Below are 18,506 nucleotides of genomic sequence, written 5' to 3'. Positions count from 1 at the left end.
GCAATCAGTAAAAAGGAGCTTTTCCCCACAAGCCAGCTGTCCACACCCAAAGCAAAGTGGAGAACCAAGGCCCCAATTTCCCAAGCAACAGGTCCAGCTCTCAACAGTGATGAAATGATCACCCTGAGTCAAGTCATGTGTATGGAAATTTAAAGGGATGGTCCAACCTCCTAAGCTCCTGTAAGACCTTTATAAGCCTCAGTTTTTCTTATTTGTAAATCAGGAATAATAATCTCTACATTATAAAATTGTTGGGAGGACTTGACATCATGTATATAAAAGAGCTTACATAATAATATCAAGAGCATAAGAATTGCTCAATACATGGCATCTGTTGTCCTTGTTGTTGTTTTGTTACCTGAAAATATAAATATCATAATGGTGGATCCCATGATTTAGATCATTCAATCCTCATTTATACACCTTTCAGGGTGCCTTTCTGTACTGCCAATTCCGTGAAACTAGAAACTACATTTCCCAGACTCCTTTGTTCTTAGTGTCTGGGTGCCAGTTAAGTTCTGCCAGTTAGAGGCAATCACATGAGATTTGGAAGATGGAGGAGGTGGAGGCCATCTTCCTGTTGCTGTTTCTCCCCCAAACAAAGTCTCACAGTCACGAGGAACATGAGGAGACATGGCAAGGCGAGGCAGACAGTGGAAGACGCGCCTGCCTGACCTCCAGGTTACAGCTCATTGGTTTGCTCTTGACATCCACAAATGCTGTCCCCTGATGTCCACTCCCTAGCCCTTTCAATGACTTGTATGCATCCAATTCCTGTATTAAATCTTTATGGGGCAATATACTTATGGTTGCAATTCCTGTTTCTAGGACTGAATCCTGACTGATTCAGAAATGGGTGCTTTATCTAAAGAAATATCATGTGGAGACTTCTGTGAAAGAAGTTCTTTCATACTATGGCCCCAAACTTACTTAGACTTAAATTATGAGTTCCCATGTTTAAACCAGTTCAGTGATCTCTTTATTGTTGCCATTCTCTTTGACATAATACAATTAAAGTTTTCTGGGATCCAGAACAGATAACTCTGTATCTACATATCATTTTAAAAGGTAGAGTATATTTTTATGATGATCATAATCTATCCATTGTCTTTGTATTCTATTTGGTCAAGAGAAAAATGGTCCCTGAAATAATTTTGTTATCCAATATCTACTCTTACTTATTTTCTTAATATTAAGAAACACAACTTTTAACAGAACACTGCTACACTGCTACTCTCCCTTAAAGCTAGGTCATAGTCAAAAGACTAAAATTTAGCCAGTTAGATGTAAGAAAAAGTGTTTTGTAACTTCTGAAAAGTGTCTTTAGAAGGAAGGTACAGAGACTTCTTTGCCCCTTCCTCCTTCCTGTTGACTGGAGTGTAAATGTGATGACAGGAGCACTGACAGCCATCCTGGGTCACGAGGTAGTACACTAATCATGGCAGAGGAGAAGGGGATCATCTCTGTGGCCTACAGAGTTACCACATAGGCCTGGATTGTGTGGCTCCAGATTTCTTTTACATTAGAAAAAAATCAACCTCAACTTTTTAAAGTCACTCTCATTTTGTTGCTGACTTGTTATCACACGTAGCCAAACCTGCCCCTACTTAATATGAGTGGAACAGCCAAACTTCTCTCCCTATCAACCATGGTCTGCTTCTTAGTTTCTAAAAACAAGTGCATTCACAAAAAAACTGCTCAACTCCTGAAACATAACGAGGCATGCTACCCAAAATGCTAATCTGAGTATAGAACTAAAGACATAAAATGATTTCTCTGAGTCCAACTCAGTGGACACAGTAGTCAAAGTTTGTAAGTCAGATGGATAACTTTGATTTACTCATATTACTCTCAAAATCAAATCAAGGCATCAATTTTAGGTTGAGAGAACAGCAAATGCTCAACCCTAGCTGGTGGTCCATTAGGACTAGCATTATTGGTTCAAAACGGCTGAATTTTTATTTAAACTGACACTCTGCTGGTCACACCACAGTGACCACACCACAGTTGACAGCACATCCAGCGGTATAATCTGCTTTGCAACTCTCTATTCCAGAGCCCATAGATCAGGGGGTTAAAACACTGGGCAAAGGCAAAGACCCCAAAAAGCACCAGATTTAAAGCAAAGAAAAACACTCCACACATCTTTCCCAAACCAATGAATAACAGAGTTGGTATTACATGCAAGCCCAACTGCACTAAATGAATAAGGACTGTTTTCCTTGCTTTGATATTTGACCTGTTAAAATGGCCAGCCCGTTTCCCTTCTTTGTATATCAGGGAGTAACTTACAAGAATGATGGACAGAAGAAGGAAAAGGAAAACCATGCCAATGGCTCTGGCAGGAATGCCATTCAAGACCACTGGGCAAAGGGGTTCAGATTTTAAAAGAGCAATCTGAGTAGGGCCAGTGCCCTCTATGAGGAAGAGGCAAGCATTCTTCAGTATAATAATGAGCCAAGTCCCAGCCAGAATCTTATACTTAATGGAATCTACAAAGGACACAGAGGTCAAGGGCCAGCAGATCACCAGGTACGTGTGGGTAGCCATCAAGGCCAGAGTGAAGAGGATCCCTTCTCCAACACTCAGCTGTGCCCCAAACACCACCCAGCACACCAGGACAGGGCTGTTGGCCAGGAAGGCTCGCATCCCTTGGAAAACCACCCCCAGGCCACAGTAGGAGGAGATGCACAACAGGTGGTGACAGAGGAGGATGTATCGAACCTCTTTCCTCAGTTTTGAATTCTGTAATATGATGGTGATAATGATGACCGTGATGAGCGTGGCGAAGGAGAAAGCCACCACGTACACGGAGGCCTTCACGGTTGCTTCCAGCCTCAGCCAATCTGACATGTTGCAGTGCTCAGAAGACACGTTCATGGTCTTCAGGGCAACCTGGTTCCTGCAGGAGAAAAGAATAAGAAAGAATGAATCTGTGTTAAAGTTTCTCGCGTGGTTTTCTGACTCTCTGACCTTGCATACAGTCCCAAGGAACAGGCTGCCCATTTTTCACTATAGGCGATGACAACTTTCAAGAGTATTGACATGGACCAAAGAAAGGAGAGAAGTCATCTGCTGTCTCACTTCCTCCAGACCTCCCTCTCCTCCATCAAAGTTGATTGGACTGGGAGTGAGGGAGTATCTGTCTCGGGGAAAGTTGTTCTGCAGACCGTGCTGAGTCCATCAGAGTCTGTCTCTTAAAAATCCAACCCAAGGATTCTCAGAGAATGTAGTCCGAGTGTGATGTCGTGTAATTGACCTGTCACTCATGTTGGAGTGTAGACAAGAGGAAGAGAGAGACAGAGAGAGGTTGGAGAGGAGCAACGTGGAACCACAAAAGCCCTTGCAAGACAGAGAGCAACCTGGGTTTCTGATTCCACTAAGATGTCTTGCATTTTCTGCCTTGGGTTCTAAAAATATCACACCCCCCTGGATTATTTGAGCTAGCTTAAATAGGTTCCTGTTCCTTTACTCTGGCTCCTAGAGAGCAAAATATATAAAATGGACCCTGAAAAGGCACAGTAAATGCTAGAGGTTTCCTAAAGGGCAAGTCACAACAGAGATAATGGCAAGTCACAGCTAGGCGACTTCCTGAGAATTGCCAATGCTGAAGCGCCTCATGAAATCCCTTACTGAAGGCATAAGTTTTTTCATACATACTGTGTTGTCATCGTTTGTGGAAAATTTGCCCTGTTCTGATGGATTTCTGTGCCCTTGTCACACTGTTGAACTCCAGGCTTTTATTCTTTGGATTCTCCAGTTCTTCAGAGAGGACTGGAAATTGCAATGGTCATTGTCAGGCTTTCTTTTAGCTGCAGATTTTTCCATCAAAATCTTACCCTAGAACCTGTCAGTTATAAACTGGAAAATGCACACCTGCCTGCATTAAATGCCTCCTCCTTAATCCCTTGCTCCCAGAGCACACAGAGCACCACCAGAGAAATGGAGAGCCCCCATAGTGACTGTGTGAAGACCCCGGAGAGGGAACACTCTACCCCTAGCCTGGGGAAATCACATGAACTGAGCTCTAAGCCTAGATTTGCCGCCAGTGAGGAATATGACTTTGGATGCGGAACTCACATTACTTCTCTGGTCCTGGGTTCCTTAAATCACAGCCAGGCAGCATCACCAAGCTCTGCATCCTTTCTCTCTACAGACACAGAGTCAACCTCATGCACATCCTCAAGGGCCCTGGAGTATCTGGGCTTGTACCTTATTCTTGAGAACAAGACTGCCCCACCTCTACCCCTAGAACATTCTCATCTTATTCCCCATCTCATTAACCTGAATAGAAACCCTGGATCTCTAGGACAGGCCTGCCTTGCCTTGCCAGGCCCCCTCCCAAGACCTGAGACCCAACCTCTGATCCCTTTAGGGAGAGTGAAGGCTTGCTGAGAGGACTACGGACAGACTAAAGCCAGGACTAGATTTGAAGGGCCTTGATACCATTCTAAGAGTTCAGATTCATTTTGTAGGCTTTAAGGAGGCTTGCATGATTAAAATTAAGAGCAGCACTTGCCCCAAGTTGGAAGCTAATAAGATATGCCCACTTCTGCTTACAGAGAGGTATTTGAAAGGAACTCTAAACAGCCTCTTGATGAAAGTGAAAGAAGAGAGTCAAAAAGTTGGCTTAAAGCTCAACATTCAGAAAACTAAGATCATGGCATCTGGTCCCATCACTTTATGGAAAATAGATGGGGAAACAGTGGAAACAGTGGCTGACTTTATTTTTTGGGGCTCCAAAATCACTGCGGATGGTGACTGCAGCCATGAAATTAAAAGACACTTACTCCTTGGAAGGAAAGTTATGACCAACCTAGACAGCATATGAAAAAGCAGAGATATTACTTTACCAACAAAGGTCTGTCTAGTCAAGGCTATGGTTTTTCCAGTAGTCATGTATGGATGTGAGAGTTGAACTATAAAGAAGGCTGAGCACAGAAGAATTGATGCTTTTGAACTATGGTGTTGGAGAAGACTCTTGAGAGTCCCTTGGACTGCAAGGAGCTCCAACCAGTCCATCCTAAAGGAGATCAGTCCTGGGGGTTCATTGGAGGGACTGATGTTGAAGCTGAAACTCAAATACTTTGGCCAGCTGATGCAAAGAGCTGACTCATTTGAAAAGACCCTGATGCTGGGAAAGATTGAGGGCAGGAGAAGAAGGGGACGACAGAGGATGAGATGGTTGGATGGCATCACTGATTCAATAGACATGAGTTTGGGTAAACTCCAAGAGTTGGTGATGAACAGGGAGGCCTGGCATGCTGCAGTTCATGGGGTCGCAAAGAGTCGGACCTGACTGAGTGACTGAACTGAACTGAACTGCTGAGCAGGGGGCTTCCCTCGTGGTTCAGACAGCAAAGAATAAGTCTGCAATGAAAGAGACCTGGGTTTGATCCCTGGGTTAGGAAGATCCCCTGGAGAAGGAAATAGCAACCCACTCCAGTATTCCTGCCTAGAGAATTCCCACGAACTTGGCAGTCTACAGTCCATGGAGTTGCAAAGAGTTGGACATGACTGAGCGACTAACACTCACTAATGCTCACTCACTCTGCAGAGCAGGCAGCTTGCAAGGCAGAAATGTGCTCAATGAAGACAGTACAACCATAGCAAAGAGCTTCAAATACTCTTTTAAACACATGAAATCTCCAGGAAGGCTGCAACTCTGCAAAATCAGCTAGGGCAATAATATTGGCTTTAATTTATTATGAGACTTCAAGAAGATCAGCAATTTATTCAGGATCATGCAGCCAGAAAGAATCTCCCAGTCTCCAGATTCATATTTCATTCTCGGAGGTATATTTGCATATCAAGAACCCACAGCTACCAAACCCATATAATCAGCCCTCATCTCTACATACAACCTCCATTTAATGACAGTTCTTAAAGTCTTTTCCTTCTGGAGTTTCAAAATTTCCTTCTAGCCCAAAATGCTACTTTGGCTTCAGTTTTGAAATAAGACACTGAAGCTAAGAGACTTCAGCAAAGATTTATGTTATGTCCACAACTGTCCTGAAAAAAAAAAAAAAAATAAGAATCAGCTGTCACCCACTCCCTGCGCAAATCCTATAGGAAACAGATGTGTGCGAGGGCTGGAGTGGGTCCATACAGGCCCAGAGAAGCACCTGGGTCTTGTCCTAAAAGCCCTGCTTAGGACCAACCCCTGAGGGCAACATGCCGCCCTCAGCAAGAGACTGAATCCACAAACGGATGTAGCCAGACCATATATAAAAACACAGCTCTCACCTATAACCTGCAGCACCCTGCCCCCAAACCGAGCCCTTATCTAGAGTAACTGGCCTGGGAAGGCAGTCTGCCTGTGGCACGTCAGACTTGGGGGAAGTTGGATGGTTGTTGCCAACAATGAAGGAAGCCAACCAGCAATTTATATGAAATCCAAACAGCCAGACTTGGTTAACGGCTGCCAACTTCTCTAATTTTTGTCCCTGCTTCCAACTTAGGACCAAGCAGAAGTCAAATATGCACCCCTAACTGATTACAGGGGGCTTCCCTGGTAGCTCAGTAGTAAAGAATCTGCCTGCCACTGCAGGAGAAGTGGGTTCAATCCCCAGGTTGGGAAGATCCCCTGAACTAGGAAATGGCAATCCACTTCAGTATCCTTGCCTGAGAAATCTCATGGACAGAGGAGCTTGGCGGGCTACAGTCCATGGGGTCACAAAGTCAGACATGACTGCATAACTATAAACGACAACAATAACAACCGATCACACAGGACACCCCACTTCCCGTTGGCCACCTCCCGCTTCCCTGGGCCCACAGTCCCCTATCAGGGTACCTGAAACCCTCCCTTGTATCCATCAGAGAGCTCTCCCACTCCTCTGCCTGTCTGTGGTTTTCCTCCATAATGCAGGGAATGGTGGCATCAAGAAGCCAGAACTTAACTTACTTTCAGGAAGCTGAGGACAGCTTCTCTAGGATCCAGCTAGACTCCCCTCCCCGCCCAACCCAGAACCTGCACCTGGGAATTTCTGAAGGAGGAAAAGTCTCCGCTCTCTGAGCAGGAGACAGGCTTTCCTTCCTGGGTGCCCACTGTCAGTCAGGCAGCGTCTGCCAAGACTAGGGCCAGTGTCAGACTTATTGCCAAGGAGAAGGCCTCATTTAGCTGAAAACAAACTTCAGAAATGATCTCAGCAGCTAATGGCTGCTGACAGAAGGCCAATGAGAAAAAGTGAATGCTTCCAGAATGGCCCCCAAAACCTTCCCAAATGATGAGACCTCCTTTCCCACAATAAACCTACAACCTTCTCTTTAAACATGTCTTCCCCTTTGCTCTAATTGCAGCCTTACTTCTTTGGTGCTTTAAAAATCACTTCAGTCTGTGAAGCTTGTGTGATCGCCTCTGTTTTTCTTCTCCAAGTAGGCAGGAAGGAAGGGAGGGAGCCTGTATTTACTGAACACCGGGAGCTTAACATCAAGAATAAACACTTAGTATTAGCTGTGAGTGTCCACCATCTGGTAATGGCTCCCAGAGGTGACATGGGGAACTGTGTGAAATCACAAAGCCATGAAGGTATATCTTGTGACTTCTAAAGACAGGAGAATCACATATTTTTCTAGTGAGTGCTTTCCCACGCAGTTAACTTTTGTTAACCTGCCCCCTCCCCAGCTTTTTTTTTGGATAAAAAAGGAAATCCTCTGGCTTCCTTCCCCAATTTTTTTCTGATTAAAACTTTGATCTACAGACATTCTTCTAAGCACTGCTAAGATTCCTTAATCTAGCGACCTTGTTTTAATAAAAACATGACCTTTCCTTAAGGCTCAAAAACACTTCCTAAAAAATGACATGCACCACACACCTACTGACAATTAATCTTTGACAAAGGAGGCAAGAGAAAAGACAGTTTTGGGGGCAAGTGACTGGGAAAGCTGAACCGCTGCGTGTAAATCAATGAAAGTAGAAAACTCCTTCACACCATACATAAGATGGCTTGCAGACTTAAATATAAGTAATGACACCATAAAACCTCTAGAAGAGTCATAGCGATACTTTCTTAGGCTGCTCAAAAGAAATAAAAGCAAAAATAAATGAGGGAATTTCATGGGGATCCAATGCTTAGGACTCCAAACTTCCACAGCAGAGGGCATGAGATGATCCCTGGTAAGGGAATTAAGATCCTACAAACCACACTTCACAAGCCTACCCTCCAAATTTTTAAAAAAATAATAAACTAATGACACAATCAAACTTATATGCATTTGCCAGCAGAGAAAACCATAAATAAAATAAAAAGACAACCTATGAACTGGGAGAAAATATTTGCAAACCATGTGACAGATAAGGGCTTAATTTCCAAAATATACAAACAGATCATACAGCTCAGTATAAAATAAACAAACAAGCCAATCAAAAATGAGCAGAAGAACTAAACAGACATTTTTTTCAAAGATGCACGGATGGTCAACAGGTATGTGAAAAGATGCTCAGCATAACTAATTATTAAAGAAATGCAAATCAAAACCATAATTATTTGCCTCACACAGGTCAGAACAGCCATCATCAAAAAGTCTACACATAACAAATGCTGGAAAGGATGTGAAGAAAAGGGCTGCAAACTGGTGCAGACACTATGGAGAACAGTATGGTGCTGGATTAGTCGCTAAGCCGTGTCTGACTCTTGCAATCCCATGGACTGTAGCCCACCAGGCTCCTCTGTCCATGGGATTCTCCAGGCAAGAATACTGGAGTGGATTGCCATTTCCTTCTCCGGGGACTCTTCCCGACCCAGGAATCAAACCTGGGTCTCCTGTGTTGCAGGTGGATTCTTTACCAACTGAGCTATGAGGGAAGCCTGGAGAACACTATGCTGTTGCTGCTGCTGCTGCTAAGTCACTTCAGTCGTGTCTGACTCTGTGCGACCCTATAGATGGCAGCCCACCAGGGTCCTCTGTCCCTGGGATTCTCCAGGCAAGAATACCGGAGTGGGTTGCCATTTCCTTCTCCAATGCATGCATGCATGCATGCATGCATGCTAAGTTGCTTCAGTCGTGTCTGACTCTGTGCGACCCCACGGACAGCAGCCCATCAGGCTCCTCTGTCCTCGGAAGTCTCTAGGCAAGAGTACTGGAGTGGGTTGCCATTTCCTTCTCCAGGGAGAACACTATGGAGGTCCCTTAAAAATCTAGAGTTGCCATATGATCCAGAAATCCCACTCCTGAACATATATCTGGAAAATACTTACTATAATTCAAAATAATATTAATCCATGTATCCAGTGTTCACTGAAGCACTATTTACAATAGCCTAGACAAGGATGCAACCTAATGTCCAGTGACAGATGAATGGATAAAGAAGATGTGGTATATATCTACAAGGGAATATTACTCATCCATAAAAAAATAATGAAATACTGCCATTTATGGCAACATGGGTGGACCTAGAGATTATCATATTAAGTGAAGTAAGGCAGAGAAAAACAAATATCATATGATATTCCTTCTACATAGAATATAAAAAGAAATGATACAAATGAACTTATTTATAAAACATAAACAGATTCACAGACATAGGAAACAAACTTGTGGTTACCCAAGGGGAGAGCAAAGGAAGGAGATAAATTAGGCGTTTGGGATTAACAGATACACACTGCTATATATAAAATAGATAAGGCACAAGGACCTAGTGTATAGCACAGGGAACTATATTCAATCTCTTATAATAGACTATAATGGAAAAAAAACTTGAAAAGGTATACACACACAAACACATATACATATACATACATGAATCACTTTGCTGGTCACCTGGAACTAACACATAATTGTAAATCTACTGTACTTAAATAATAATAAAAAAAAGTTTGCACTCACGTCTTTATTGAATACCTTGAGATTTTTGAAACACCAGGCAGCCCATTCACAAGGGCAGGTTGAAACAAATCTCCAGACCTGGAATATAAATAAATATTCAAGAAGTATTGGAAAGAAGGTTGCTCATAAAAATGGTGATGAAGCTCTTTCATTTTATAACTTAGACATTGATAGATGTGTGTGATCCAACTTATTACAGTAATGATGATATCTGTTTGAAAAAAGAGGACACAAATTAATGACAGATCTCATTGTACTATGTATATCTATGTACTATGAAAACAGAAATAAAGCATGGGGGTCATTCCAGAATTTCAGAAAAAGATTATGCAATGCTAACTATAATGGTATCATATGAAAATAGCATTTTCATAAATCATAGAAACTTAAGTACTGAGTGTATATGAAATTAAGGTACACTGGTTAAAATAAAACAGGCATTCAATTCTACTTGGATGGAGCTCTCTGCATTGACATGGGACTAGCCAAGGAACAAAACTGGTAGAGATGAACAGTTACTCAATCAGATCAGATCAGATCAGTCGCTCAGTCCTGTCCGACTCTCTGCGACCCCATGAATCGCAGCACGCCAGGCCTCCCTGTCCATCACCAACTCCCGGAGTTCACTCAGACTCACGTCCATCGAGTCAGTGATGCCATCCAGCCATCTCATCCTCTGTCATCCGCTTCTCCTCCTGCCCCCAATCCCCCCCAGCATCAGAGTCTTTTCCAATGAGTCAACTCTTCGCATGAGGTGGCCAAAGTACTGGAGTTTCAGCTTTAGCATCATTCCTTCCAAAGAAATTCCCACCCCCAATCCCCCCCAGCATCAGAGTCTTTTCCAATGAGTCAACTCTTCGCATGAGGTGGCCAAAGTACTGGAGTTTCAGCTTTAGCATCATTCCTTCCAAAGAAATTCCCAGGGCTGATCTCCTTCAGAATGACTGGTTGGATCTCCTTGCAGTCCAAGGGACTCTCAAGAGTCTTCTCCAACACCACAGTTCAAAAGCATCAATTCTTCGGCGCTCAGCCTTCTTCACAGTCCAACTCTCACATCCATACATGAACACAGGAAAAACCATAGCCTTGACTAGACAGACCTTTGTTGGCAAAGTAATGTCTCTGCTTTTCAATATGCTATCTAGGTTGGTCATAACTTTCCTTCCAAGGAGTAAGCGTCTTTTAATTTCCTGGCTGCAGTCACCATCTGTGGTGATTTTGGAGCCCAGAAAAATAAAGTCTGACACTGTTTCCCCTGTTTCCCCATCTATTTCCCATGAAGTGGTGGGACCGGATGCCATGATCTTCATTTCTGAATGTTGAGCTTTAAGCCAAGGTTTTCACTCTCCACTTTCACCTTCATCAAGAGGCTTTTGAGTTCCTCTTAACTTTCTGCCATAAGGGTGGTGTCATCTGCATATCTGAGGTTATTGATATTTCTCCTGGCAATCTTGATTCCAGCCTTGATGAACTCCTTTTCCTATTTGGAACCAGTCTATTGTTCCATGTCCAGTTCTAACTGTTGCTTCCTGACCTGCATACAAATTTCTCAAGAGGCAGATCGGGTGTTCTGGTATTCCCATCTCTTGAAGAATTTTCCATAGTTTATTGTGATCCACATAGTCAAAGGCTTTGGCATAGTCAATAAAGCAGAAATAGATGTTTTTCTGGAACTCTCTTGCTTTTTCCATAATCCAGCGGATGTTGGCAATTTGATCTCTGGTTCCTCTGCCTTTTCTAAAACCAGCTTGAACATCAGGAAGTTCACGGTTCACATATTGCTGAAGCCTGGCTTGGAGAATTTTGAGCATTACTTTACTAGCGTGTGAGATGAGTGCAATTGTGCGGTAGTTTGAGCATTCTTTGGCATTGCCTTTCTTTGGAATTGGAATGAAAACTGATCTTTTCCAGTCCTGTGGCCACTGCTGAGTCTTCCAAATTTGCTGGCATATTGAGTGCAGCACTTTCACAGCATCATCTTTCAGGATTTGGAATAGCTCAACTGGAATTCCATCACCTCCACTAGCTTTGTTTGTAGTGATACTTTCTAAGGCCCACTTGACTTCACATTCCAGGATGTCTGGCTCTAGGTCAGTGATCACACCATCGTGATTATCTGGCCCTTACAAATAGCTGTGAAAAAAGAGAAAGAGAAGCGAAAAGCAAAGGTGAAAAGGAAAGATATAAACATCTGAATGCAGAGTTCCAAAGAATAGCAAGAAGAGATAAGAAAGCCTTCTTCAGCGATCAATGCAAAGAAATAGAGGAAAACAACAGAATGGGTAAGACTAGGGATCTCTTCCAGAAAATCAGAGATACCAAAGGAACATTTCATGCAAAGATGAGCTCGATAAAGGACAGAAATGGTATGGACCTAACAGAGGCAGAAGATATTAAGAAGAGATGGCAAGAATACACAGAAGAACTGTACAAAAAAAAAAAAAGTTACTCAATAGGTTGGTGAATACCAATTGCCTATGCGCATAGATCAAGAGCTGCAGATATTCAGAAACTAACACAGGCCAGGCTCTGGGATTAGGGCGTTTACACAATCCTGAATCTTCTGGCAGGTAGTAAATAACTGGCCTTTCTCCTTTCCTGCCTGTTTCTCTGGATGCCAAAGGTCAATACGATGTCTATAAACCACAAAAAGCAAGCAGCAATCTAAATACTGCTGAGAAAATGATTCTCAATACTACTTCTCAGCATCTGAAAGGATTTTTGTCCTTGGTCTATCAGGTTCTATTAATAACAAAAGTTCACCTTGCGGCATTTACTTTTGAAATATGCTAAAGCTATCTTTTTAATTTTTTTAACTAATTTATTTACTTTAATTGGAGGCTAATTACTTTACAATATTGTGGTGATTTTATTGTTACGTTGTTGCAATTATTAAGCTAGTTGCAAGTTAACTTACCTGTATATGGCTTTAACATTATTAAAGCTTATAAAATAACATACAACAGCCACAATGGTGAATTTTGTGTTTGCGAGCAGGCAGTCCTCCACTCCACAGTCTATGGTTTCCTTTCTTTGCACAGTTATGATAATTGCCCCATCCTAAGCAATTAACACACTCCTGTCTCAGACGACCACACCTGGCTTTAGCAGTGAGCTAGATGTTTTATCAGTACAATCTTGGCAAAGTTGCAATCAGCAGCTTTCATGAAATGCTTTGGTTTTCTCTCTCTAATTCAGCCTTGGGGATGATCGTAAACTTTCTGTCAGATTGGATTTCTTTACCCCAACTTAAAGTACAATTGAATTTTAGCTAGTCTTACTAAGCTTTTTTTGTATGGTGTGATGGGGTTTATGGAAAAAGAACTCCTTAGGCTTTGAAATCTACATATAATAAACAGTGCTGTGTTAAAATAGTTCTTATTTAAAAAAAAAAAATTATTTAAGGCATGTGAGATCTTACTTCCCTGATCAGGGACTGAACCCATGCCCTCTGCAGTGGAAGCTTGGAGCCTTAACTACTGGACCAGGAGAGAAGTCCCAGTATTCTTATCTTTATCAGATATCTTTGCGCCATTCATATTATACATGTCACTCAAAATCAACTCTCTAGACCTGAAAAATGTATTAACTATAAGATTTTAAACAAATCTAAAAATTGAAAGTGAAAATTCATGGAATGTCTTAACTGTTTCCCTGTTCTGAGAACTTGGAATCATTTATGAGAAAGGTGACCAAAACATGGACAAGTTTCAAATATTTTACTTTGAAGAATATATATGAAACCACAAACCTTTAAAATAAAGACAGGTGAGTTCCTTTCTCTTTTTCCCAAACGGAGGTTCTAGAGAAGGTATTCTTTCTTCTCTTGCATGAAAAATCAGGGTGGGAGATGTTGAGATGAATCCCCGGCAGTACAGACATGAGGCTAGCAGGGAAAACCTCCTAGAAAAAGTAAGGGCATCAAACCTTTAACAACCCTGTTTGAGGAAAACAGAAACTTGTAAAGAATCCTTCAATCTGTGCATGCATGCTAAGTCGCTTCAGTCATGTCCAACTCTTTGCAACCCTATGGATCGTAGCCTGCCAGGCTCCTCTGTCTGTGGAATTCTCCAGGCAAGGATATTGGAGTGTGTTGCCATGCCATGCTCTCCTTCAGGGGATCTTCCCAACCCAGGGATCAAACCCATGTCTCCTGCATCTCCTGCATTGGTAGGTGGGTCTTTATCACTAGTGCCACCTGGGAAGCCCAAAGAAGGCCTCTAGGAAACTACAACTGCTCAAAAACAAAACAAAACAAAAAAACAGGCTGGCACTGTGGACAGGAGGTGAGGGCAAACCTGATAAAGACAAACTTACAGATGATACAGAGGAAGAATCAGTCAGGAAAGTACCTGGTTTAGGAGACACATGAAGGGCACAGTTAGCTAGATCTAGATACTGGCCAGCTTTAACTAAGAGGGTTTCCAAACCTTCAGGATGCTGACACGGAGAAGCTACCTCCTCAAGGAACAAGGAACAGTCATCACAGGGATTCTCCATGTGCAACACACCTGGATGAATACAAGTGCAGGATGCAAGGCCTTCTGGCAGGTGAGGTGAAAGTGTAAGTCGCTCAGTTGTGTCTGACTCTTTGCAACCCCATAAATTCTATATGGGATTCTCCAGGCCAGAACACTGGAGTGGGAAGCCATTCCCTTCTCCAGGGGATCTTCCCAACCCGGGGATCAAACCCAGGTCTCCCACATTGCAGGTGGATTCTTTACCAGCTGAGCTACCAGGGAAGCCCTGGCAGGTGAGGCGGGGTGGTGGGGGTGGGGAGGCCTTAAATAAGAATACAGTGGCTGAGATGAATATATACAACTGGTTCTTCCCAATAAATGCACAGCTGTGTCACTCTGGTCTAGTCAGCCTTGCACCAGCACTCAAAGAACCTTCCAAGATAACTAAATTTCCAACCTTCCCTTTCCCCACCTCCTCGACCACTTAAACTAGCCATATCCATGGGCTCCAGGAACCTATCCATCGGGTCCTTGTGCACACATGCTGCTGTAGCAAACTCTGCCAGAGCATCAGGCTCATGATCACCATTTCCTGGTTATTGCCAGTTTTACCCTACTTGAGTATTTACCTTGTTTCAGACTGTCAGCCTGCCCCGCTCACAAATGTGTATCTGCCACTCAGTTTAGGTCTTGACTTTCTAGATTTCTGGTCTCAGAACAATGAATATTATTTCTGGATGAAGACTGATGCCCACATGTGACCACTTGCTTTTTTTAGAGTTATCAGTGATGCCATGTAAATCCCCACCTGGTCCCCAGGGAAATGTGACCTGGTCAGAAGGCAAATGTACCTACAGGAGGAAGTGCAGTCTCCAGATCAGAGGATCGTAGGTGATAATAGAGATGAGCCAAAATGACTTACAAATAGATGAGTAAAGAAGAGAAGCTAAAGGCAAAGGAGAAAAGCAAAGATACACCCATTTGAATGCAGAGTTCCAAAGAATAGCAAGGAGATAGAAGAAAGCCTTCCTTGGGGATCAATGCAAAGAAATAGAGGAAACCAATAGAATGGGAAAGACTAGAGATCTCTTCAAGAAAATTATAGATACCAAGGGAAAATTTCATGCAAAGATGGGCTCAATAAAGGACAGAAATGGTAGGGACCTAACAGAAGTAGAAGATATTAAGAAGAGGTGGCAAGAATACACAGAACAACTTTACAAAAAAGATCGTCATGACCCAGATAACAACGATGGTATGATCAGTCACCTAGAACCAGACATCCTAGAATGCTAAGTCAAGTGGACCTTAGGAAGCATCACTACGAACAAAGCTAGTGGAGGTGATGGAATTCCAGTTGAGCTATTTCAAATCCTAAAAGATGATGCTGTGGAAGTGTTGTATTCAATATGCCAGCAAATTTGGAAAACTCAGCAGTGGCCACAGGACTGGAAAAGGTCAGTTTTCTTTCCAATCCCAAAGAAAGGCAATGCCAAAGAATGCTCAAACTACCACACAATTGCACTCATCTCACACGCTAGCAAAGTAATGCTCAAAATTCTCCAAGCCAGGCTTCAACAGTATGTGAACTGTGAACTTCCATATGTTCAAGCTGGATTTAGAAAAGGCATGGGAACCAGAGATCAAATAGCCAACATCCATTGGATCGTCAAAAAAGTGAGAGAGTTCCAGGAAAACATCTACTTCTGCTTTATTGACTACGCCAAAGCCTTTGACTGTGTGGATCACAACAAACTGTGGAAACTCTAAGACACAGAGATGGCTTGCTGATAAGATTAAAGTGTCTCTTTGCATAACATCAGGAGGTGACTAATTTGATCCTGGCAACGTAAACCATGGAAACCATTCAGCATATTTGTGGGTTCAGCAGACAGGATATTGTAATAACAGCTGAAATAGATAACGTAAACCATGGAAACCGTTCGGTGTATTACAGTATCCTCAGCAGAGAGGATACTCTAATAACAGCTGAAGGTAAAAGGATTCCTGGGGCTTCCCTGGTGATCCAGTAGCTAAGACTCTGTGCTCCCAATGCAGGGTGACCGGGTTTGATTCCTGGTTGAGGAACTAGATTCCATACACCACAACTAAGAGTTGCATGCCACAGCTGAGACCTGGAGTAACCAAATGAATAAAAATAAATATTTTTGAAAAAGAAGAAGAAGAAAGAAACTTGTTCCCTGGGAAGCAGAAAAAAGCAAAGGCCAACACCAAAGAAGCAAAAGGGCCTTGATTACTGTAATATCCTGATCCACTCAACAAGTACCTCCCACAAGCTGAGATATTCACAAGGCTGCCACAGTATTATCATTGTATTCAATGAATGTCTACCATGTGCCAGAGTACTATGTAAAATGTTTATAGTTAGCCATCTGGAAAAATAAGTCAGAATTGCAGGGCAATTAGGCTTGTGAGCCACAACTTCTGAGACTGTACTCTAGGGCCTGTGAGCCTCAACAACTGAAGCCCATGTGCCTAGAGCCCGTGCTCTGCAAAAAAAGAAGCCACTGCAATGAGAAGCCTGTGTACCACAAGGAAAAGTAGCCCCCGCTCAGCGCAACTAGAGAAAGCCCGAGTGCAGCCATAAAGACCCATTGCAACTAAAAATAGTAAACAAGTAAATAAAATTAATTTTAAAATAAAACAATATGCCACTTAAGAAAAAAGAAAAATAAGACAGAATCCCTATGTTTGTGGAGTGCACAGTCATTTAAGGAAAACAGATATGTAAGCAAATGGTTTTAATACTATGAGTTAAGAGGTTTAATTCAAAGTGTTATGGAAACCCAGAGGAGGGAGTCTAATCTTCCCAGAAGCATCAGGGAAAATTCTCATAGGCAGCACCCCTAGAAATTAATAAGGATTCATCCACTCAACTAGCTGGCCTTCCGTTCATTCATCATGGATGTGTGGAGAACTTCTGATCATGCTAGATGCTGCGCTTACAATACTGAACAAGGCAAACAAGGCTCCTCCCCGAGTGGCACTTAGTTAATCCATTCCTGTGGGAGGGAGTGGATGACATTACCAGGAGAAACAGAATGTTCCCTTCAGACCACCCAATATCCACCCTCTGGCCTCATTTCCTCTCCCACATATATTTTCCGACTGAGACCAGAGTGCCTTGACCTCTCAAACGGGAGCATTTTGATCCTTTTGGTAAGTACAGCTCTCACCATGACACAGAATTGCCAGTTCGTTTCTTCCCATCGCAGTGAGAATAATTTTGGAAGTGCAGGATCAGATAAAATCAAGTTTCTGAAAATGCAGAGCCGAGAATCAATTTCAAGCAGAAATAGAAGTGAGTCATGGGACACCCAGGCTGCCATCAGATTTCCTTACCTTCTTTCACCAGTGGAAGTCTTTTCTGCCAGTGGAACAAGTTCTCTTTTCTAGGATAAAGTACATGGAAGAGCAGCAGGAGTTTCTTCATGAATTGTAGGAAGAACTCCCGATACCCAGCATCTAACAGAAGTGAAGCCAGACACGTACTCCACTTTGATTTCTCCCTACACCCTGAGTCTTCAGACCTGGGGCCCCTTCTGTGGTGCCTACAGCCAGTATCGCACTGTGATTCAGGGTGCTGAGAATGCTGGGGACTCTCTAGGGTGGCCACTTCCTGAAGGAACACTCAGCACCCTCTGTCCAAGAAGGAAGTGGGGGAACAGGGCCAGCTCCTCCCCTTCTGTGCACAGAGGCTCCTCTGCAAAGAGACACACGTGCTCTGCACCCCATATGGTATTGGGACCCCCTTCATAGTGCTTAAAGGTGACAAGTGAAAATATCTCTAGAGAAAGCTAAAATATTTCCCACCCTAACATTAGGGAAAAATTCTAACCACTGGAACCAGTAGTTTCAAACCAGACTAACCTTCAAAGATCTCAGATTACGCCTTTCGAAATGACCACAATTTCATAACAGAGGCAAGAGAAAGACAGAAACTTCTGCAAAACGCAGTTGGTATCACTGTGAAAACTCATAGTTCCTGTTTGCCAACACGGCTGCTTTAAATCTCTCAAGCAATTAATTGCATCGCAAGTGTTATGTGTCAACTTTTCCTCATATTTAGGGTTTTCATTTTTAAAATTTATTCAAATCATGCATGCATGCAGTCAAAACTGAAAAATGCAGACAGACCTAAAAAGTAAGATTTTTAATTCCTCATATTCCTGCCACTTGAAGATAACCTCTGTTGGC

The 18,506-nt window shown here is 42.7% G+C and overlaps 1 protein-coding gene across 3 annotated transcripts; it reads right to left on the bottom strand.

Annotated features, from left to right (window-relative positions):
- Positions 1–1,521: 1,521 nt before the first annotated feature.
- LOC102405215 lies at positions 1,522–18,091 on the bottom strand. Of its 3 annotated transcripts, XM_044937928.2 has the most exons (5): positions 17,652–18,087; positions 17,486–17,567; positions 13,580–13,731; positions 9,829–9,906; positions 1,522–2,902 (listed from the first exon to the last, which is right to left on the bottom strand). In XM_044937928.2, exon 5 carries the CDS (start codon positions 2,878–2,880, stop codon positions 1,963–1,965), a length of 918 nt encoding a protein of 305 aa, XP_044793863.2. In that variant the 5' UTR covers positions 2,881–2,902; positions 9,829–9,906; positions 13,580–13,731; positions 17,486–17,567; positions 17,652–18,087; the 3' UTR covers positions 1,522–1,962. The 3 variants fall into 3 exon arrangements, with proteins under 3 accessions (XP_044793863.2, XP_006047145.4, XP_025134196.3); XM_006047083.4 differs by lacking the exon at positions 17,486–17,567 and having other exon boundaries at positions 9,844–9,906; positions 17,652–18,091; XM_025278411.3 differs by lacking the exon at positions 17,486–17,567.
- Between the last annotated feature and the right edge of the window lie 415 nt (positions 18,092–18,506).

This window comes from Bubalus bubalis, chromosome 2 (genome assembly GCF_019923935.1).
Source record: "Bubalus bubalis isolate 160015118507 breed Murrah chromosome 2, NDDB_SH_1, whole genome shotgun sequence".
Lineage (NCBI taxonomy): Eukaryota > Metazoa > Chordata > Mammalia > Artiodactyla > Bovidae > Bubalus > Bubalus bubalis.
Note: the sequence above shows the minus strand (reverse complement) of the source record. Positions and strands in the feature narration are given on the sequence as shown.